General features: G+C 40.9%; 1 protein-coding gene across 2 annotated transcripts in view; it reads right to left on the bottom strand.

Annotated features, from left to right (window-relative positions):
- The window catches only part of MRPL3 (mitochondrial ribosomal protein L3), a 45798-nt gene extending 33108 nt beyond the window's left edge, over positions 1-12690 (bottom strand). For both annotated transcript variants that reach the window (XM_015568111.1, XM_006770194.2), the window contains exons 1-4: positions 12435-12690; positions 11215-11399; positions 9932-10023; positions 6642-6740 (exon numbers count right to left, since the gene is read on the bottom strand). In XM_015568111.1, the coding sequence (XP_015423597.1) occupies positions 6642-6740; positions 9932-10023; positions 11215-11399; positions 12435-12526 (468 nt within the window). In that variant the 5' untranslated portion in view covers positions 12527-12690. The remainder of the gene's footprint in view (positions 1-6641; positions 6741-9931; positions 10024-11214; positions 11400-12434) is intronic.
- Between the last annotated feature and the right edge of the window lie 4451 nt (positions 12691-17141).

The raw sequence follows: 17141 nt of genomic DNA on the forward strand, positions 1-17141 counted from the left end.
GAAGACAAAAGATCCTGGACAGAACCTGGCTACAGAACTTGGTTGGAGAACCTAGACAGAACCTGGCTGAAGAACCCGGCTACAGAACCTGGCGACTGAACATGGCTGGAGAACCTAACCCGAACCTGGCTGGAGACCCTAGCGAGGGAACATGGCCACAGAACCTGGCTGGAGATCCTAACCAGAACTTCGCTGGAGATCCAGACCAGAACTTGGCTGGAGATCCTGGTTAGAGATCCTGGCTAGGCTGCTGATCAACTGAACGCTGTCTCCGTGTCATTCCTTCTTCGCTGACTCCGTCTACACCTTTGGGGACCCCTGGACCTGCTGGGGTCGGACCCCAGCACTCATGGTCACTTTTGACTCTTTTCCTTCTCACATCCCATGTCAATAAATTACATCAGCAATTCCTGTAGACTTTATTTAAAAATATAGCCTACATCAACTACTACTCACCCCCACTCCACCCAACCATCTTTTGCTTGGATTATTTCAATAGTCTCTTAAACTAGTCTCCAAAATTCCACACTCCTGACCCCTGGTCTGTTCTCCATTCACAGGCTGGCATGTTCATTTCAAAACACAAGCTATTTCATGTTTCTGCAACGGCTTCCATCTCATGCAGAATCAAGTCCCAAGTCCTTACCATGGTTTATAAGGTGCTCTACAATCTGACTTCCTCTACTGCTCTTCTCTTGGCTCACCCACTAGTCCAAGAACACATTAAACAATGGCCTCAGGTCCTTTTTGCACATACTGTTCCCCCTGCCTGGAATTCTTTTCTGCCAGATTTTTGCATGACTTGTCCCCTCACTTTATTCAGGTCTCTATCCAAACATCAACTTACCTTCCCTATCTAAAATAGCACCACTTTCTGTCACTCACAACCCCTCCAGACTACTTTATTAGTCCTCAAAGCACTTCTCTCCATCTGTCATGATTTACAGGTTTTTCTTTTTTTTTTTTAATCTTCTATGCAACAGCCTCCCTAACTTACCCCCAATCCCATCAAAATGTAAGCTTCTTGAGAGCAGAGACTTTAGTTGCTATGTCTGCAGCTCCTGCTGGCTGCTTTCCCCTCCAACCCTGCCTTTGTTCTTCTGCTATTTTAAATATCCCCGAATAAATAACTTTATGGGCATCTTACTTCCTTATCACAATGTCCTGGGTCTTTTTTAAATTAAAGCTGTTTGATAGAGATTTCTGTAAGACTTCCCCCAAAAATTGTACCACTTTATATTCTTGATATAGAGTGCCTCTTTCATGAGAATATAGCTAACACAGGTATATTCATCTTCCTGCTGTTTCTGTTCCCTCAACTTCTCCTCTAATCATAAATGAAGCACCAGCAGGCCCTCAATGGGCCACAATATTCTATGTATGCTTACCTGTGTCTGCCTATGCCAGTCTCTGGTCCTATAATTTCCTCCCCACCTTGTACCTCCAAATCTCATTAAAAACCTGTTACATATGTGTTTAGTCCCAGCTGCAGGACATATCCTGTCTGGATCCCTCCCTGGCAGCCTTGTCAGGGCAGACTGCTCTTTCATCTCTGCCAACTCTAGACCCTCCATTTATTTAACTTACATATCTATCTGCCTGCTAGTCTGTGAGTCCCTGGATCGTAGGGGCTGTTTTATTCACTTTTGTGTGTAACTTTAGACAGTAACTTTCTACTAGACACTGCAAAGTGAGCGAAATGAATGGTGAAAAGACTCAGAAGACATGCCCTAACCGGTTTGGCTCAGTGGATAAGAGCATCGGCCTGCGGACTGAAAGGTCCCAGGTTCGATTCCAGTCAAGGGCATGTACCTTGGTTATGGGCACATCCCCAGTAGGGGGTGTGCAGGAGGGAGCTGATTGATGTTTCTTTCTTATCGATGTTTCTAACTCTCTATCCCTCTCCCTTCCTCTCTGTAAAAAATCAGTAAAATATATTTAAAAAAAAAAAAAAAGACTCAGAAGATAGAGGACAAACATCGGTCTAGGTGTGAAATCCTGATTTGTCTCTCCAAAACACCCTACCTTTCACTCTTCCTGCTGCTGCATTAATGCTTGGCAAACAACATTACTGTGTTTGTGGCCTGACAGTGTGTGGCTTCTATCTTCATTTCTAGTTATTAAAAACTTACAAGTCTAAAATAAAAATCATGACTTAGTCTGAGGATCTACAAGAAACTTAGCTACTTTAAAACCAAACTAACAGTAATTTGTAATAAAACAAACAAAAAACCAAATCAAGAATAACAGCAATTGACAAAACCTATCCAGCAAGATGACACTGATGATGTATTGAGACAAAGCATCATTTCCCTCAAATGCAATGAAGACATGCATAGCCAGACTTATCTGATTATGTAGCAAACTTCAGGTACATGCTACAGCTACATGCTGTGGGCAAAAGAACAAAATATCACTTAATAAGTGTACATTTCAATTTAAAATGTGCACTGTTAGTGCCCCTTTATAACTTACTGAGTGGGTTGACTTTCGTGGACAAGAAATTGAGTGGCACTGGCCTGTAAGCATAGACCTTTAATTTTTGGATCAGTCCACACTCCTGGGAATCTCCCTGGGGCCCTCAGGTGGGACCATGCAATACATACTGAGCAGCTCTGTTTCACTGTCCACGAAAGGTTGTTTTGTGCCTCACAGTTTCCTTAAGAAGCTCCAAAAGAATGATAACATAAACTCACTCCAGTCATTCTTTATGCTTTCACTTCCCACTCATGGAAACCTAAGAGTAAAATGCAGCACCACTCTTCCCAAGGCCTGGCTTTTCATCTTAACCACACTCACTTGTGGTTAAGCAAACACAAGGGCTTTCATTTAAAAACGTGGCTCCTTGAAATTATTTTCCTGATGAATCAGATTCAGATATATCAAATTTTAAAACAGACTTTAGTTTTATTTTTAACGTTCACATATTCTACCTGGCAATTTAGAAAGCATACTATTTTATCAATATCAGTTTTTAACAATGCCAGGAGGCTTCTGAGAAAAATTCTGTCCTTTTTCCAGTAATACAAAATAGACAAGATAAACATGTTTATCTAAATAACTGTAGACTACAACATAAAAAGAAAAAATGTAATATGTACTTCTTGATTACCTTCCTAATTCACTAAAATTGAGCACTTCAATTTTTTTCTTTTAAACATCAAAATATCATAAAACTAGTGAGGTGTCAGCCATGAGAAAAACCAAATGCTCAAGTTGAGCTGAAACCAGCAGCAGTGGAACAGAGGTGTATTTTTTTTAAACTTCCAAATAAATAATTTCAAAGGCAATTTTAAAGACTGGCAGCAGTGTCACACTTGGATAATCCCATCTATGAAATTGCATTCCCCCCCACCCGCCTCCTTCAAAGTTTTCTGCAATTATCCTCTCACAATGAAAATGCTTCTCTGCTCCTGAGATGAATTGGTTTAATCAACTCTGAGGCTACTTAGCTTCCTTATTCAAAAATACTACGTATCACATCAGCTTTTATGTATATTAAGACACAAAAATAACAAAAGCAAAGTGACTCAAATTTCTTGGAGGCATAAATCTTTTACAGCTTAAAAAAAACAACAGCTTTAGCCATATTATAAACAAACTGATTCAATCAATTTATTTTAGAATGCTTAACTATTTGATACTTTATATTCATAGGTCATTCTCTCTCTTTAAAAACCTATAATCAATCTACTTGCAATTTCCCTAAGGGTTATAATATGCAAGAAGTTTATATACTTTTAGTTTACAATTTTTTCCCCTTTCTGAATCAAAATGCTTTACTTATCAAGAATTCTAAAACTCCTCTTTCACATACCATTCTGAAGAAAGGTTGTTCAAAGACAAAGTTTTTACCTTAATATACTAATACATGTCCCCTAGATCTAAAAGATTTATATCTTGAAGAATAAGAAGGGCCTCTGTAGCATTCTCTATACTAGAGAAGTTATTTTAAAAGTTTATATTGTGGAGTGCAAGCATTTCCGTAATATTTTAGTTATTAGTATTACATTACAAAATTGTATTTGTAAGACATCATCACCAAGTATAACAGTAAACTGAGCTGGCAAGTACTTTTCTTATTTTAGAACTTTTGTTTTTTCCTTGAAAACTAAACTATTAGAAAACCAATGTGAGACTTTTAGAATTGGGAGAGAATTTAGAGACCATCAAGGCCAATATTCTGTTTTCAAGGATAAGAAAATGGATGTTAAGAAAAAAAATGTTCAAAAAGGTGGAGAGAAAGAGCTAATGGCAGAGATCAGGATTAGAACTGGTTCTTCTGATCCTATGTCCACTCATTTTTCCACTATTTCGTAGTTGTGAGGAAGTAATGTCCACAGATTTGTTGAAGCAGAATGGATTATCCCTACATGAAGCTTGATTTACAAATATAAAGCCCTTAAAGATGTGAATTTACAATAATTGGTACTAAAAATAAAGATGATGGTGCTAGTCATTACAGCAATACAATCAATTAGAAAACAGTGGAATCTATTAAACCCAATAATTATCACATGACTGACATGAAGGCTGACATGTCACAGCTAAAAATTCAAACATTTAAAAAGAAGTTTCAATAAATACCTCATTGTGCTTTTAATTACTGTGGAATTATTTGAACCCCGACATTATTAGTCAATAAACTGTCAAGAATTAATAGTTCTAAAGCTTTAATGAAAAATAGACAATACTACCACAATATGCAAAAAATAGCCAACTTCTCTAATCCTTATGAGACAACTCCACTTAGGTTTTCTCTCAACACTTCAAACATCTCTCTCCTCCTGTTTCCCTTTCTTTGTCCCTGGTCCAGGTTACAACAGAAGCACTGACCTAGTTGCTTAGTTAGAAACTGCTCTGTGCCTGGCCCTCTAACCACACATTCTCACTCAGTCTTTCACATATCCCAGCTCCAACTGCCCTGCTTCCAAAGCCTTTATCAACTCTCCCCTAGTGCTTAAACCAACTTTCTAAATGTCCTCCCTCCATAAAGACGCTTATCAAATTGTTACCTTATCAAATTGTTATCTTGTTAAATAAATGATAGGAATCTACCCTGGTTAAAGAATTAGGAGCGCTCCTTGAAGTCTACAGGATGAAGTCTAAGCTCCTTAGCCTTCTACCCTGACAGCTGCACCCACTGGCCCCACACCCACACACTAAGATTGAGACACAACACATTTCTCTTTCCAAGCACACACACGCTTCCACATTCTAGAGACCATTCCCTCTGGTGTGCCTTTAACACATCCTCCTTTCTGGTCTCCTTGTTGTGAAACCTCAGAGGATCAGTCAACCAGAAGTGGCCATCCACATTCTGTGCTTGTTGTATTTATAATACTATACTGAGATGGCAGACTTATGTGTCCATCTTCCCCATTCACTTATGTGCTCCCAGAGGGTGGACATCAAGTCCCAGTTAAGAAAGTAAGGCTCTGGAGTTTGCTTGTCACTCTACCTCTTACCAGTGGGTAGCCATGAATGAATTACTAACTCTCTTTAGCCTCAGAAACTGAAAAGATCACTTAATAAGTGTAAAGGCTTAATGCTTATGTACCTGGCATGTAGTAAGTGCTTAATAGAAGTTACCTATGACAAGAAAACAGGAGGCACACAACAAGCACTTGCTAGTTTTGACAGTTGCATGGTATAGGTTGTATCCTAATTTCCATCTATTTCATAAACAATTTACAATGGAAAAATGTTTATCTTAAGATAAGCAATGTTTTAGTAAACCTGAAGGAGTTTCAGTATTCACTAGCAAAAACCATCACTATTTCTAGAAAGGTATTCTCGGCTTTGAGTCATCCCATTAAGGATACTAATTGTGCAGACTCTTCAAATTTAAGCGACATACTCAGCATTCTATTAGTATTCTTTTTGGAAAAGATGCTTCACTTGAAAAATTCTGATGTGGGTTTGCATACAACTTTTCCCCAAATACTGAAAGCTCATTCTATAGAAAATTGCCCTGGCCGGTGTGGCTCAGTTGGTTGGTTGGAGCGTTGTCCTGTACACTGGAAGGTCCAGGGTTCGATTCCTTGTCATGGCACACAACCAGGTTGTGGGTTTGATACCTGGTCAGGTGTGTACAGGAGGCAACCAATCGATATTTCTTTCACATGTTTCTCTCTCTCTCTCTCTCTCAACCCCTCTCTTTTTCACACTCTCTCGCTCAAATCAATAAAAACTATCTCGGGTCAGGATTAAAAAAATAGTAACATATACAAAATTGACTTTTACAAGCTCTTGGTGAAACAATTTAGAAAGAAAACCATTAAAAAACAACAAAATAACAAAAAGAATTATTGTCTATTTCATGCCAGGCACATTTGAAAATTCTCATGTAATCCTGATAACAAACCTCTTACGTCAGCAGTGTTATCATCCCCATTTTACAGATGGGCAAATACTGCAGCTTCCAGGGTGGTTACTTGTTCCAGATAGTGAGGAGAGACACTGGAACAAACTCAATCTCAGACTCCTGGGCTCAATGGCTCTACTAGACTGACTCTCCCCCACCCACAATTTCTCTCACGGACAAAACGAGTTTGTGGCAATGGAATATGCTCAAAACTTAAAGATTCAGGTCTGAAACTAAAAAATGTACTATTCTAGGAATGAAAATACATCCTTACATAAAAACGGGATACGGTTTTTCCTCCTACAGTGAGGGCTGCCATTTTCCCATCGTTGTTTTCCTTTGGAGTATATCGTAGGACATGACAGTCTTGTACCTAAAAACACAAACATAAAAAAAAAAAAAAAGGCTAAGTCCGTGCCACGATACGTTTCAACATTACACACCAGTCACTGATTTCCTCATTCCTCTAACATCAATCACAATCTTAAAATACAACCTTTGAAAAAAGTGTCAAATACAACACCCTTAAAAAAGTGCATAAAACACAAATATACAACAAAATAAGTATTTTTAAAGAAAATATGCACATAACTGTTATAGGATTCCAGGGCCGGAGGAATAGGGAAACTGAGACAGGAAAGTTAAAACAAGGCCAAACAGTGTGGGCAAATTGCAGCCAGCTTGTAACTAACAAACCATTATTTTCTCCAGCCAAGAACAAAGAGCAAATGATTAAACCAAATCAAAACAAAATAAAAAACACCTCCCTAATGAGAGAATGCAGAAAGGAAGGGCGAAAAGGGAAAGGAAAAAATGGCAGTTTTACTCTCTAACAGAGAAGCCAGCAGTCTCAAGGCTTGGCAAGATAAAAGTGGCCAAAAGCCTTTCATACATTCTGGGAAGGACACAATAAAGTAAAAAAAGGGCCCTTGAGAATTAATCTATACCAAAATAGTCAGCAGAGGAATTTTGAAGCCCACAGACAGGAGGGTATATAAAGCCTTGGATCCCCACCCAATTTGCTCTTCAGAATAGCTGAGAGCTCATTTGCGCTAAGCCAGATGTAGAGGTTTGCTTGTTTGCTTTGCTTTTTCAATAACGGCACATGCTTTAATAAATTGGCTTTTCACAAAGCAGTCAAGGTCTCTCTTATAAATTCATTTATATGAGGAAACAAGGATTGAGGTTGGGGACAGCCCTCGCCCACTGGCTCTGGGGGCTGTCCGGTAACACCTCTCCGGTGTTGGTGAGAGGTGCCTTAACATAACCACTACCAATGACAAGAAGCAGAATCCCTAAAACCTGTGTGTCTCTTCCCAATCAACTCCCACCCTTTTTTTATTTTTCAAACTTCTAGAGCAGTGGCTCTCAACGTGTGGTCCAGACAAGCAGCATCAGCATCCCCTGAGAACCTAGTGGAAATGCAGGCTCAGGCCTCAGCAGAGACCTGCTAAATCAGAACCTCTGTGATTCAGAACAGCGGTCGCCAGCCTTGCGTACCTCGTGGACCACCAGTGGTCCGTGGACCACCAGTTGGTGACTGCTGCTCCATAGGTTTCCTTAAACCAGCGGTCGCCAACCACCAATTTAAAAGCCCCCCAGGACCTGGAGTCTAGGTGATTCTCAGTCACACTGAGATGCACTGCCCAAGAAATAACCACTACCCTTGACATTTATGGTAATCCTTTACAATTACTACCTTTGAAAGTACTACATAATAATGCTGTTGCGTAGTGCTGTCTGCTTTAAACTTTATATAAATGGAATCAGACTGAATGTAGTCTTCCATGTCTTACTTCTTTCACTCAAGATTGCATTTGTAAGGTTCCTCCACGTTGTTGGATGTAGCTCACTGCTATGCAGCATTGCATCATATGAATACACCATGATTTACCCATTCTACTGCTGATGGACATTTGGGTTATTTCTAGTTTTGGAGTATTAAGAGCAATACTGCTATTAACACTGTTGTGCAGTTTTCTTGGTGCATACTTAAATCTTCTAGTAACCCTCACAAATGGAATAGATTACAAGGTTCACTTATCTCAACTTTACTACATAAGGCTAAATTATTTTCTGAAGTGGTCATCCCGATTTACAATCCACCAGTCATTACTGAAAGCTCCCAAAGTTCCTTAGAGTTCTAGAAACCATAATCTTATCCTTGATCGTTTAGTGCAGTGGTTCTCAACCTTGGCTGCACATTAGAATCACCTGGGAATCTTTTTAGAATCCTGATTTCTGGGCCTCATCCTCCAGAAATTCTGTTTCTTTGTTATGGGGTGGGGCCACAACATTAGTAACAACGAAACAGAATTTCCAGAGGATGAGGCCCAGAAATCAGGATTTTAAAAAGATTCCCAGGTGATTCTAACGTGCAGCCAAGGTTGAGAACCACTGCCCTAGCTGCACCTGTCGACATGATTTAGACCAGTGGTCAGCAAACTCATTAGTCAACAGAGCCAAAAATCAACAGTACGATTGAAATTTCATTTGAGAGCCAAATTTTTTAAACTTAAACTTTATAGGTAGGTACACTGTTACTAACTTAATTAGGGTTAATGTGCAGCCGAGGTTGAGAACCACTGACTTAGGTGAAAAAGCTCTTATTTAATTACCACATTCTGCCTATCAGTTGTCTAAGGCTGGGCCCCAAAGATAAACTGAGTTATCCAAAGTGATTTGGGGAATGATGGTCTCCTAACTTCCAGTATCTTTTTATAATAATACAGTGGGTCTTTGACTTACGAGTGTCCTGACTAACCAGTTTTTTGAGATACCAGCTGTCTCTAAGCCGATTTTCTGCATTGAATTGATAGTAATTTAAATTAACGAGCTCCTTAACGAGCTCCGTCTCGGAACGAATTAAACTCGTAAGTCAAGGCCCCACTGTAATGAGAAAGCAACAGCAGCCGACATTTATCGGACATTTAATACTGTTTTACATTTTAAGTGCTTTACATTTATATCTCGTGTAATCCTCACAATAACCTTTTCAGGTAGGTCATAATTATTTCATTTAAAAAGTAGTATATATATTTTTTGATGAGATAGTGCTTCAAAGAACAGTTAAAAAGTGGCAGAACCAAGACCTGAATTCAGATATTCTGGTCCCAGGGACCACATTATTAAACAATAGAGGAGTTTACTTTATCTCAGAGAACAAACGCTGCTTCCCCTAACAAGTGTATAACATTCTGAGTTAGCAAAGAGATAAAAATTATTGTGGAGCTGAAAGAACTTCATAATGAAAACAAGATGGAACTGAGACCTTTTCTGATTATAAATTAAACTAGATCCGTGAGAAAGCAAGGTTACAATCTTATTTTGTTCACTGTCCCAGTTACCCTATGCCATTACTAGGAAGGCCACCACTCAGGCCAGAGTGAGAACATTCACCAAAGCCATCAGAAGTAAAGTTCTTTAATAGCATTTATTTATACCCAACATTAATCTATTCTTCACCACACAGTTAAATAGTTCAGGACACAAATGTTGCCCATTTAGGTTGGCACAAGTAGATCCTGGCACACATACAGATCTACTGTCACTGCTGTTTCTTACCTGAAGTAATGTGGCCACATGCTTTTGACCATCTTTGGTCCAGAAAGGCATCATGCCCAGCTTCACCGCGACAAGGCCTACTCGAGAGGAACCTGGCAATTCAAAACAAATGAATGTTAACACAGCCTTTTCAACTTTGCCAATGTGATGCAACAGTATTTCCTAAATCATGGTTTCAAAACAAGGAGCGGGCAAATAAACATGCTAATATATTCACAGAATAAAACACAAATGTTCCTTATAGATGTAAGCGTCTTCAACCATGCCTAACATAAGACATTGGTACTCACTAAATTTCCATATACTGAATAAATATAAGAAACGACACAAATAAAACAGTTAAATGGATATATGGTGGGGGTTTTTTAAAAGTATGATTTTACTGGTTTTAGGGAGAGAGGGAAACATCGATGGGCTGCCTCCAGCATGCCCCCTATTGGGGAACAACCCAAAACCGAGGCATGTGCCCTGACTGGGAATCAAACTGGCAACTTCCTGGTACATTGGTCAGCACTCAACCACTGAGCACACCGGCTGGGCTAATTCTGGTTTTAAAATAGTGGTATTAATAGAGGGCAGGATAAATCCCTTATTATGCTTTGCTTTCCTAGTATAAATATCAAACCTCAGTAATTAGAAAACATCTAATTCCAAAAAGTGAGCAGGGTTCATAAGGATGACACAAGTGGTCACATTGCTAAAATACGTTGGCCTTCCCATGACACTTAGATTTGTTGCATAAATTGATAAAGTTGCTCCACTGTACAATTCAACTGTTTATAATAAACCTCACCCAGAGATTGCTTTCTCAACAGGGAAGGCCTTGTTCTTCCTGATCTGTCCACAGGTGGGTTTAGCACGCTACCAGGCTCACACAGCTGACGCTGGCGTTGCCCGTGGCAAGCCTGGAATGCTAGAGCATCCCAACTGAAGACATCTGTGTAACACAATTTAGATCATACTCTTCCAGATTTTTCTCCCCTGATTTATTTTTATAGTCTTTTTTTTTTAATCTGAAGAAAACAAGAAAATGTATGCAACATGAGTCTCATTTCACATACAAAACAGCTTTTTTTAGTAAGTCTTGATTATTACCAGACGTTCACTGACAGCAGAAAAGGATGCTGGTAATAAACATGCAAACCAAGCCACAATGAAACAGACATACTTAAGACATGAACCGTTAAGTGGAAGAGATGATAAGTCTATCAAGCAGTCACTGTAATTTTGAATGTGCCAGCCACCAAGGAATGAGGAGAACTCATCGTATACACAAAACCCACCTGGTTCCCAAGGATGTATAGGCCACGGTTCATCTTTCAGAGGACACAGTTTACTTGCTAACTGGGCTTTATCTTCATCGGAGGCCAGCTGCTTAATGAACGAAACGTTTTCTTCAGAAAGATGCTCATCCCACCAAGTACTACTCTTGCCATGGAGGCTTCTAACTAAAAGCCAGAGGTCTGTTCTGTAAAAACAAAAATTGAGAGAACAAACCACAACTCAGAAGCTTCTCTAGTTAACACAGCGAAGGGAGGTCGCCTGCATTGGAGAGTGTCGTCAGGGCCTCAGGGAAGGGCTGGGATTCTGGGCGCGGCTTTCTCCTGACATTCCTGATGGTAACAATGGGGCTCCCGTCTTCACTGTGAAGAGTTGCCCTGGAGGAAAAGTTGTCCGTCTTCTCTCCTGGGGTAAATGGCTTTCTAACAAAGCGGTCCTACCTAGACACAGGAGAAGCCATCTGCACGTGAACCTTAGTATTTCACACCCAGCAGAAGTGGCAGAATAGGGGATGCCGATCTTTCTCTGATCAGCTCCTCTCTTCCCTGCAAGGACATGGCCCAGGCGCAGAATCTGAAGAAGCTGGGTGTGTGGAGACATGACCTCTGGTCCGCTGCACACACCAGGAAAGGCCTCAGGGACTGAGTCTGTAAGCAGGTGTGTGCGTCCTGCACGGAGTCTCAGAAAAGAAAAGCTCTCTGTAGTCTATCCTCCTTTTGTAGCCTGATATGATTATTCAGGTTAGAGTCCCAATTTGCACTTATTAATTGAATGGCCAGGGACAAGTTCCTTCTCCTGTTCAAGCCTCCGTTTTACCTGCAAAACGGAATGATAGCTTCTGTAAAAGAGACTGATGGAGCTCACGTGCGGCCTAAGCGCCTCATATACTTAACAGAGCATCTCGGCCACAGAAAACGCCCACTAACTGGCAGATGATACTATTATTGCTGTTGGTAATGCTCGCGGCCAGTCGCTCATACGCATTAAAAACGAACCAAAATCGAAACCACCCCTTGGGTCCTTTCACGGGCTTCCTTAGAGAAACGCTCCTTACTCTTCTATACTTCATGTCTGGACACAGCCCCTTCCTCTCCCTCCCAGGGCAGAACCCTCTGTGCCCGGCCTTGTCATTGTTCAAAGTCGTAGTTTTGCAGGGATCACCCCCTCGGGTGCCCCCCGCTCCTCACCCCCCACACACGCCCTGTCTCTCGCCCGCACTCACCTGTCCCCGAAGCGCCCCGCAGCATCCAGGCCCCCGGCCCCGCGGCACAGCACCTGGGAGCCGGCCAGAGCCAGCCGCCTCCAGCCAAGCATGGAGGAGCCGGACAGGGCTCGGGTCGCTACACTTTCGGGGGCCCCTCCGCTCTGCTTTCAGGGAGTCCCCACGCTGCTGTAGCGCGTGCACCACAATCGTCCCGGAGCCGTCCCGCGCCGGCTGCCTGCCTTTGCCCTCCTGGACGGAAATTGCCGCAGGAGCCCCTTCCGGTCCGTCCTGAAATGCGCTCCGGGCACCAGGGTCCGCCCCCGGAACTAAAGTTCTGCCTCCGGAATAGTCCTACTTTGGATAGGAGTTGGTGTGGGGAGGCCAGGCACTGATTTTCTCTCCGGGGGGTTCGGGGGAAAGTATGTTCGGAGTTTAAGCTTTAGAAGAATCAGGGAGGCGGATTAGGTGCAGGATTCTTAAGAAAGTGAAATCACTTCTAAATAATGCTGGCTTAGTAATTATTGTATTAAGCAGAGCTTGATTTTCTTATACTGGTTTATGTTCAAAACAGGCTAAAACAAAGTTGTTATTTTTATATGATGCATGAAGGAATGCAGACTCAGAATTTGGTGCTGGTCTCAAATAGCACATCGGGCAGGTGGCTAGAGCTGGCCCTGGAACAGGGCTGGCATGTGTTAGCAATAGAATATGGCCAAGGTGATGGTGTGTGACTTCCAGGGCTGGGTCATAAAAAGTATTGCTACTTCTTTCTTTGTCGAGTGGGTTGTTACCTATGGGGAAAGCCAGCGGTTACGTCCTGCGAACACTTCAGCAGCCCTGTAGAGAGGCCCATGTGAGGAGGGACCAACTTTCTAGCCAGGAGTGAGCTACCTAGCAAGTGGATCCTCCAGCCTCAGCAACCCTTCATAGACTGCAACTCATGAAGGAGCGTGAGCCTGAACTACCCAGCCAAGGAACTTAAGGGTACCTGACAGAAGATACTGCCAAAGGGAATAAGTGATTACTCTTATTTTGAGTCACTAAGTTGTAGGGTAATTTGTAACAACAATAAGTAGCTAATACACCTTCTGTACAAAGTTCTGTCTTTGGTTCCAGACCCAGCCTAATCACCCTGTGTGTGCTGTAGGCATTCATTCCACTCCAAAGTCTGTTTCCAAATTTGTCAAATGGGTATATGTAGACATTTGGAAATAAGAATTTAAAATTTTACCTATTTTTAACACCCTCTTTTTTATAGCTATAGGGTTAGCCTGGCTTAAAAGGTCCAGAATATGGTCTACTACTACTTGGACTTCAGTAGGCTCAAAACCTTTGCTTTGCTTGCTCTTCCATTTCACCTATTGCTGTTGCAGTCACCCCGGGGACTTTTAAATAACACTTTGAAACTTGGAGAAAAAAATCATATCTCTTCATTCTAGCCATGCTAACTGGTTTCCCAGTTACATACAAATTGCCCTTCATTGAACAAACATATCATGAGGTGTGCTACATGAAGAAGCTGGGGTAAAAAAGTACTTGTCTACTATTGCCAATAGTCAGCATTTCTTATGCATACAGTGTGCTTTAGTATGTGGTCAGTATTATGGCAGCTCAACACTGAAAGACCGCCAGGAGCACACCTGAACTCAAACAAGGTTAAGTTTAATTAGCTTGTTGCAGCAAGACGTGCCTACACCTAAAGGAGGGGACTTTTTATAAGATTTGGACTTATTCTGGGTGATTTTAAGGTGGGCATATGTGAAGCAGGGACTTGTTTTGAAATAAAGGCTATCAAAAAGCAGGAACAGTTCAGCAATTGGGCATCTCAATAATTGTGTTCTAGAGGAAAGAAGGACAAAATAAGACCGGGGATGATGTTGGTAGGAAAGCAGAAATCATTCAGAAGAAGGAACTGTTCGTCATTTTGTACCAGTGGCGTGGGTTGGGTATGATCTGTTAGAAATAGTATGTTAACATTCCATTATAAATTACCCTGCAGTCTGATTACTAACAGGATTAATGTTTACTCTTTTAATATACTTTTCCACTAAATAACCCCATGTGATATACTATAATTATCTTAATTTTACAATTGAGAAAATAAGTACAGAGATATTACATAACTTAAATAAGATCACTCTGCTAGCAAGTGGTAGAGCTGAGATTTAAATCTCAGCCATGTGACCAGAGAGCTTGCACTGTTACCCATTTTGTTTCTGTGGCTCTCTATGAAAAATCTGTTACTATCCTCACATTAGAATTTCTTTATGGTTAAAGAAGAAAACTGGCAAACATATGACACATAGTGGTCAATGAGGATGGAGGAGGCAACCATTGAGTCTAACATTTGCCCCTAGTGCTAACTCTCTCTTGGTCCATAATGGGGACCTTGAGTCAATGAAACCCTCATCAGGCACCACTGCGGAGCCGAATCAAAGCAAAATGTGCATCATCTGTTATACAGCACATGTTTCCTGAATGCCAGATGGGACTGGGAAGTATCATTATAGTCAATTTTGTCACTGCAGCGTGCTGCTAATTGACAAAGACCAGGCCCAATTCTTGAGGGACCCAGCCAAGGCTATTTTTATATCCTCAGGTATGACCTCGAGTCTCCCATTATTTCTGATATCATCCTTCAGAGACTGATTTAGACTCTGGGACCCTGATACCACTTTGTCTCTGTGGGACTTCAGTTCCTCATTGGAAGAAAGATAACATCCATAGTCACTTTTCTAGTACAGCAGGTCCTCAAATAATGTCCTTTCATTCTTTTGTTGTAAATTGATGAGCTGTGTAGGAACGTAACTCTTGTTTATATCAGTTAGCTTATGGTAGAATTGGTTTTGTTATATGTCATTTCCCTTAAAATCGCAGAACCTATTGATGACATTAAGTGAGGGCTTACTGTACTGCAATTCCATGATTCTTGCTTCTCTAATTCAAACCAAAAGGCAATATAATAAATGTTCTTCTTATAAAGTAAAACATTAGGAATAGTTTTATTTTTGAAGGAGTATGTTTCAAACCAAGGGTTTATTGGAAATATTTTTCTATGTGTTCTTGCCTTTAGGCTTTTCAGTTAGTTTTTGTAATGTTTGTGACATGTTCCGAATGGTTGGTTTACTGCAGAATAATACATTTTTCATTGTTGGTTAATTTGCATTTTATATTCATTTATTCCATCTCTTAGTTCATAACATGCATTATATTTGAAATTAAAAATCATTTTAAAGCAAGTTTAGGCTTTTCATCAAATTATCCTTGGCTTCCTTCCACTTTTCTAAAGATAATTTAGCATATTTTAAAATTGGATGAGGGAATAAATAAAATGAACTTTTAAGGAATTTTGAACTTTGAGACTTAATTGCTGGCTAGTATAGAAAACTTAAAAGGCCACAGATGCTCATTCAGTGAGAAGATGAATTCTGCTTCCATGTCTCCCATCAAGACCAAATTACAATTTTCAACTTCAATATAAGGATTTTAAAAGCACAGTATTTATTTATAAATTTCTAAGTCAGCCCACAGACTTCAGGGCTCCCAGGGAGGATCAGAATGGAAACACATTTGGTTTGAAGAAAGCCTTAAAAAAAAAATAAAAGCAGTGTGGCCATGTTGTGATGGGGTTTAAAGTTTCTCGGCATCCGGCCCCTTGTGTTGTATTCAGAATGGTTCTGAACCTTGCTGTATTTAAACTTATGTGCATTTCTTTAAAGTTCTATGATGACTGAACAAAAATGTTAGTGACAGACAATGAAGAATCACATGTCAGGGGATCCAAAGCTTTCAGCCAAGGATCGGCCCTTCTCCCTGGTCTTCCTTCTGATGCCAGTCTGTTCTGACTACTGGAGTGTGACACTAGACCAGTGACTATGCTTGTCACCTGAAACCATGGTCAGGGTGTCCCCTCTGATCCCAGAATATACAGAGTCTTGAGAAATTCCTAGAAACCAATTTGATTCAGGATGTTGATTCTACATGGAAGGGGTCCCAGAATAATGAGGAAAAACTAACACATTGCTCTTGCTAAGTGGCATATTTTAAGTGGCTTACATATATTAACGCGTTCACTCCTCCACTGTGAAGTAGCCACTATTGTTCTCATCTTTATGTATGGGGAAACTGAGGCATAGAGAAGACAAGCAGCTCATCCAAATTCACAAACCTTAAGTGGTGGAGCCAGGAGCTGAGCCCAAGCAGGCGGACTCCGGAGTCCAAGCACTTCTGTGTTCTATTGTCCTGCCTCTTTTTCCAAGAAAAGGAAGCTGCATAACACAATATTGGGACACTCAGCGTGGCCTCCAGACGTTTCCCCAGGGGAGCCAAGACTGGGTAGTGCTAAGTCTGCATCTTGGAGATCTAATCAGTTTGGATCAGATCAGTTGGGCTCAAGAGAGAGCAAGGAGGCCAAACTGCTTAAGGGATTCCCTCGTTCAATCATGAACGACCTTCTTGTCAATAAAGAAACAGGAGGCTCTGTGATGTCCTATGTCAGAGCCTCTTAAACTTAAGTGCACATAAACATTACCTGGGGATTTTAATAAAATGCAGTCGGATTTGGTAGATACGAGGCGAGGCCTGAGAGTTTGCATTTCTAATAATCTGAGGATGCTGTAGATGCTGCTGGCGAGCAGACCACCCCACACTTTGAGGCTTAGAAAAACCACTGTTTTATTGTTTGTATGGCTTCTGTTGGTTAGGAAATCAGAAAGGGCACAGAGG

Source organism: Myotis davidii, unplaced genomic scaffold (genome assembly GCF_000327345.1).
Source record: "Myotis davidii unplaced genomic scaffold, ASM32734v1 scaffold962, whole genome shotgun sequence".
In the NCBI taxonomy this organism is placed as follows: Eukaryota; Metazoa; Chordata; class Mammalia; order Chiroptera; family Vespertilionidae; genus Myotis; species Myotis davidii.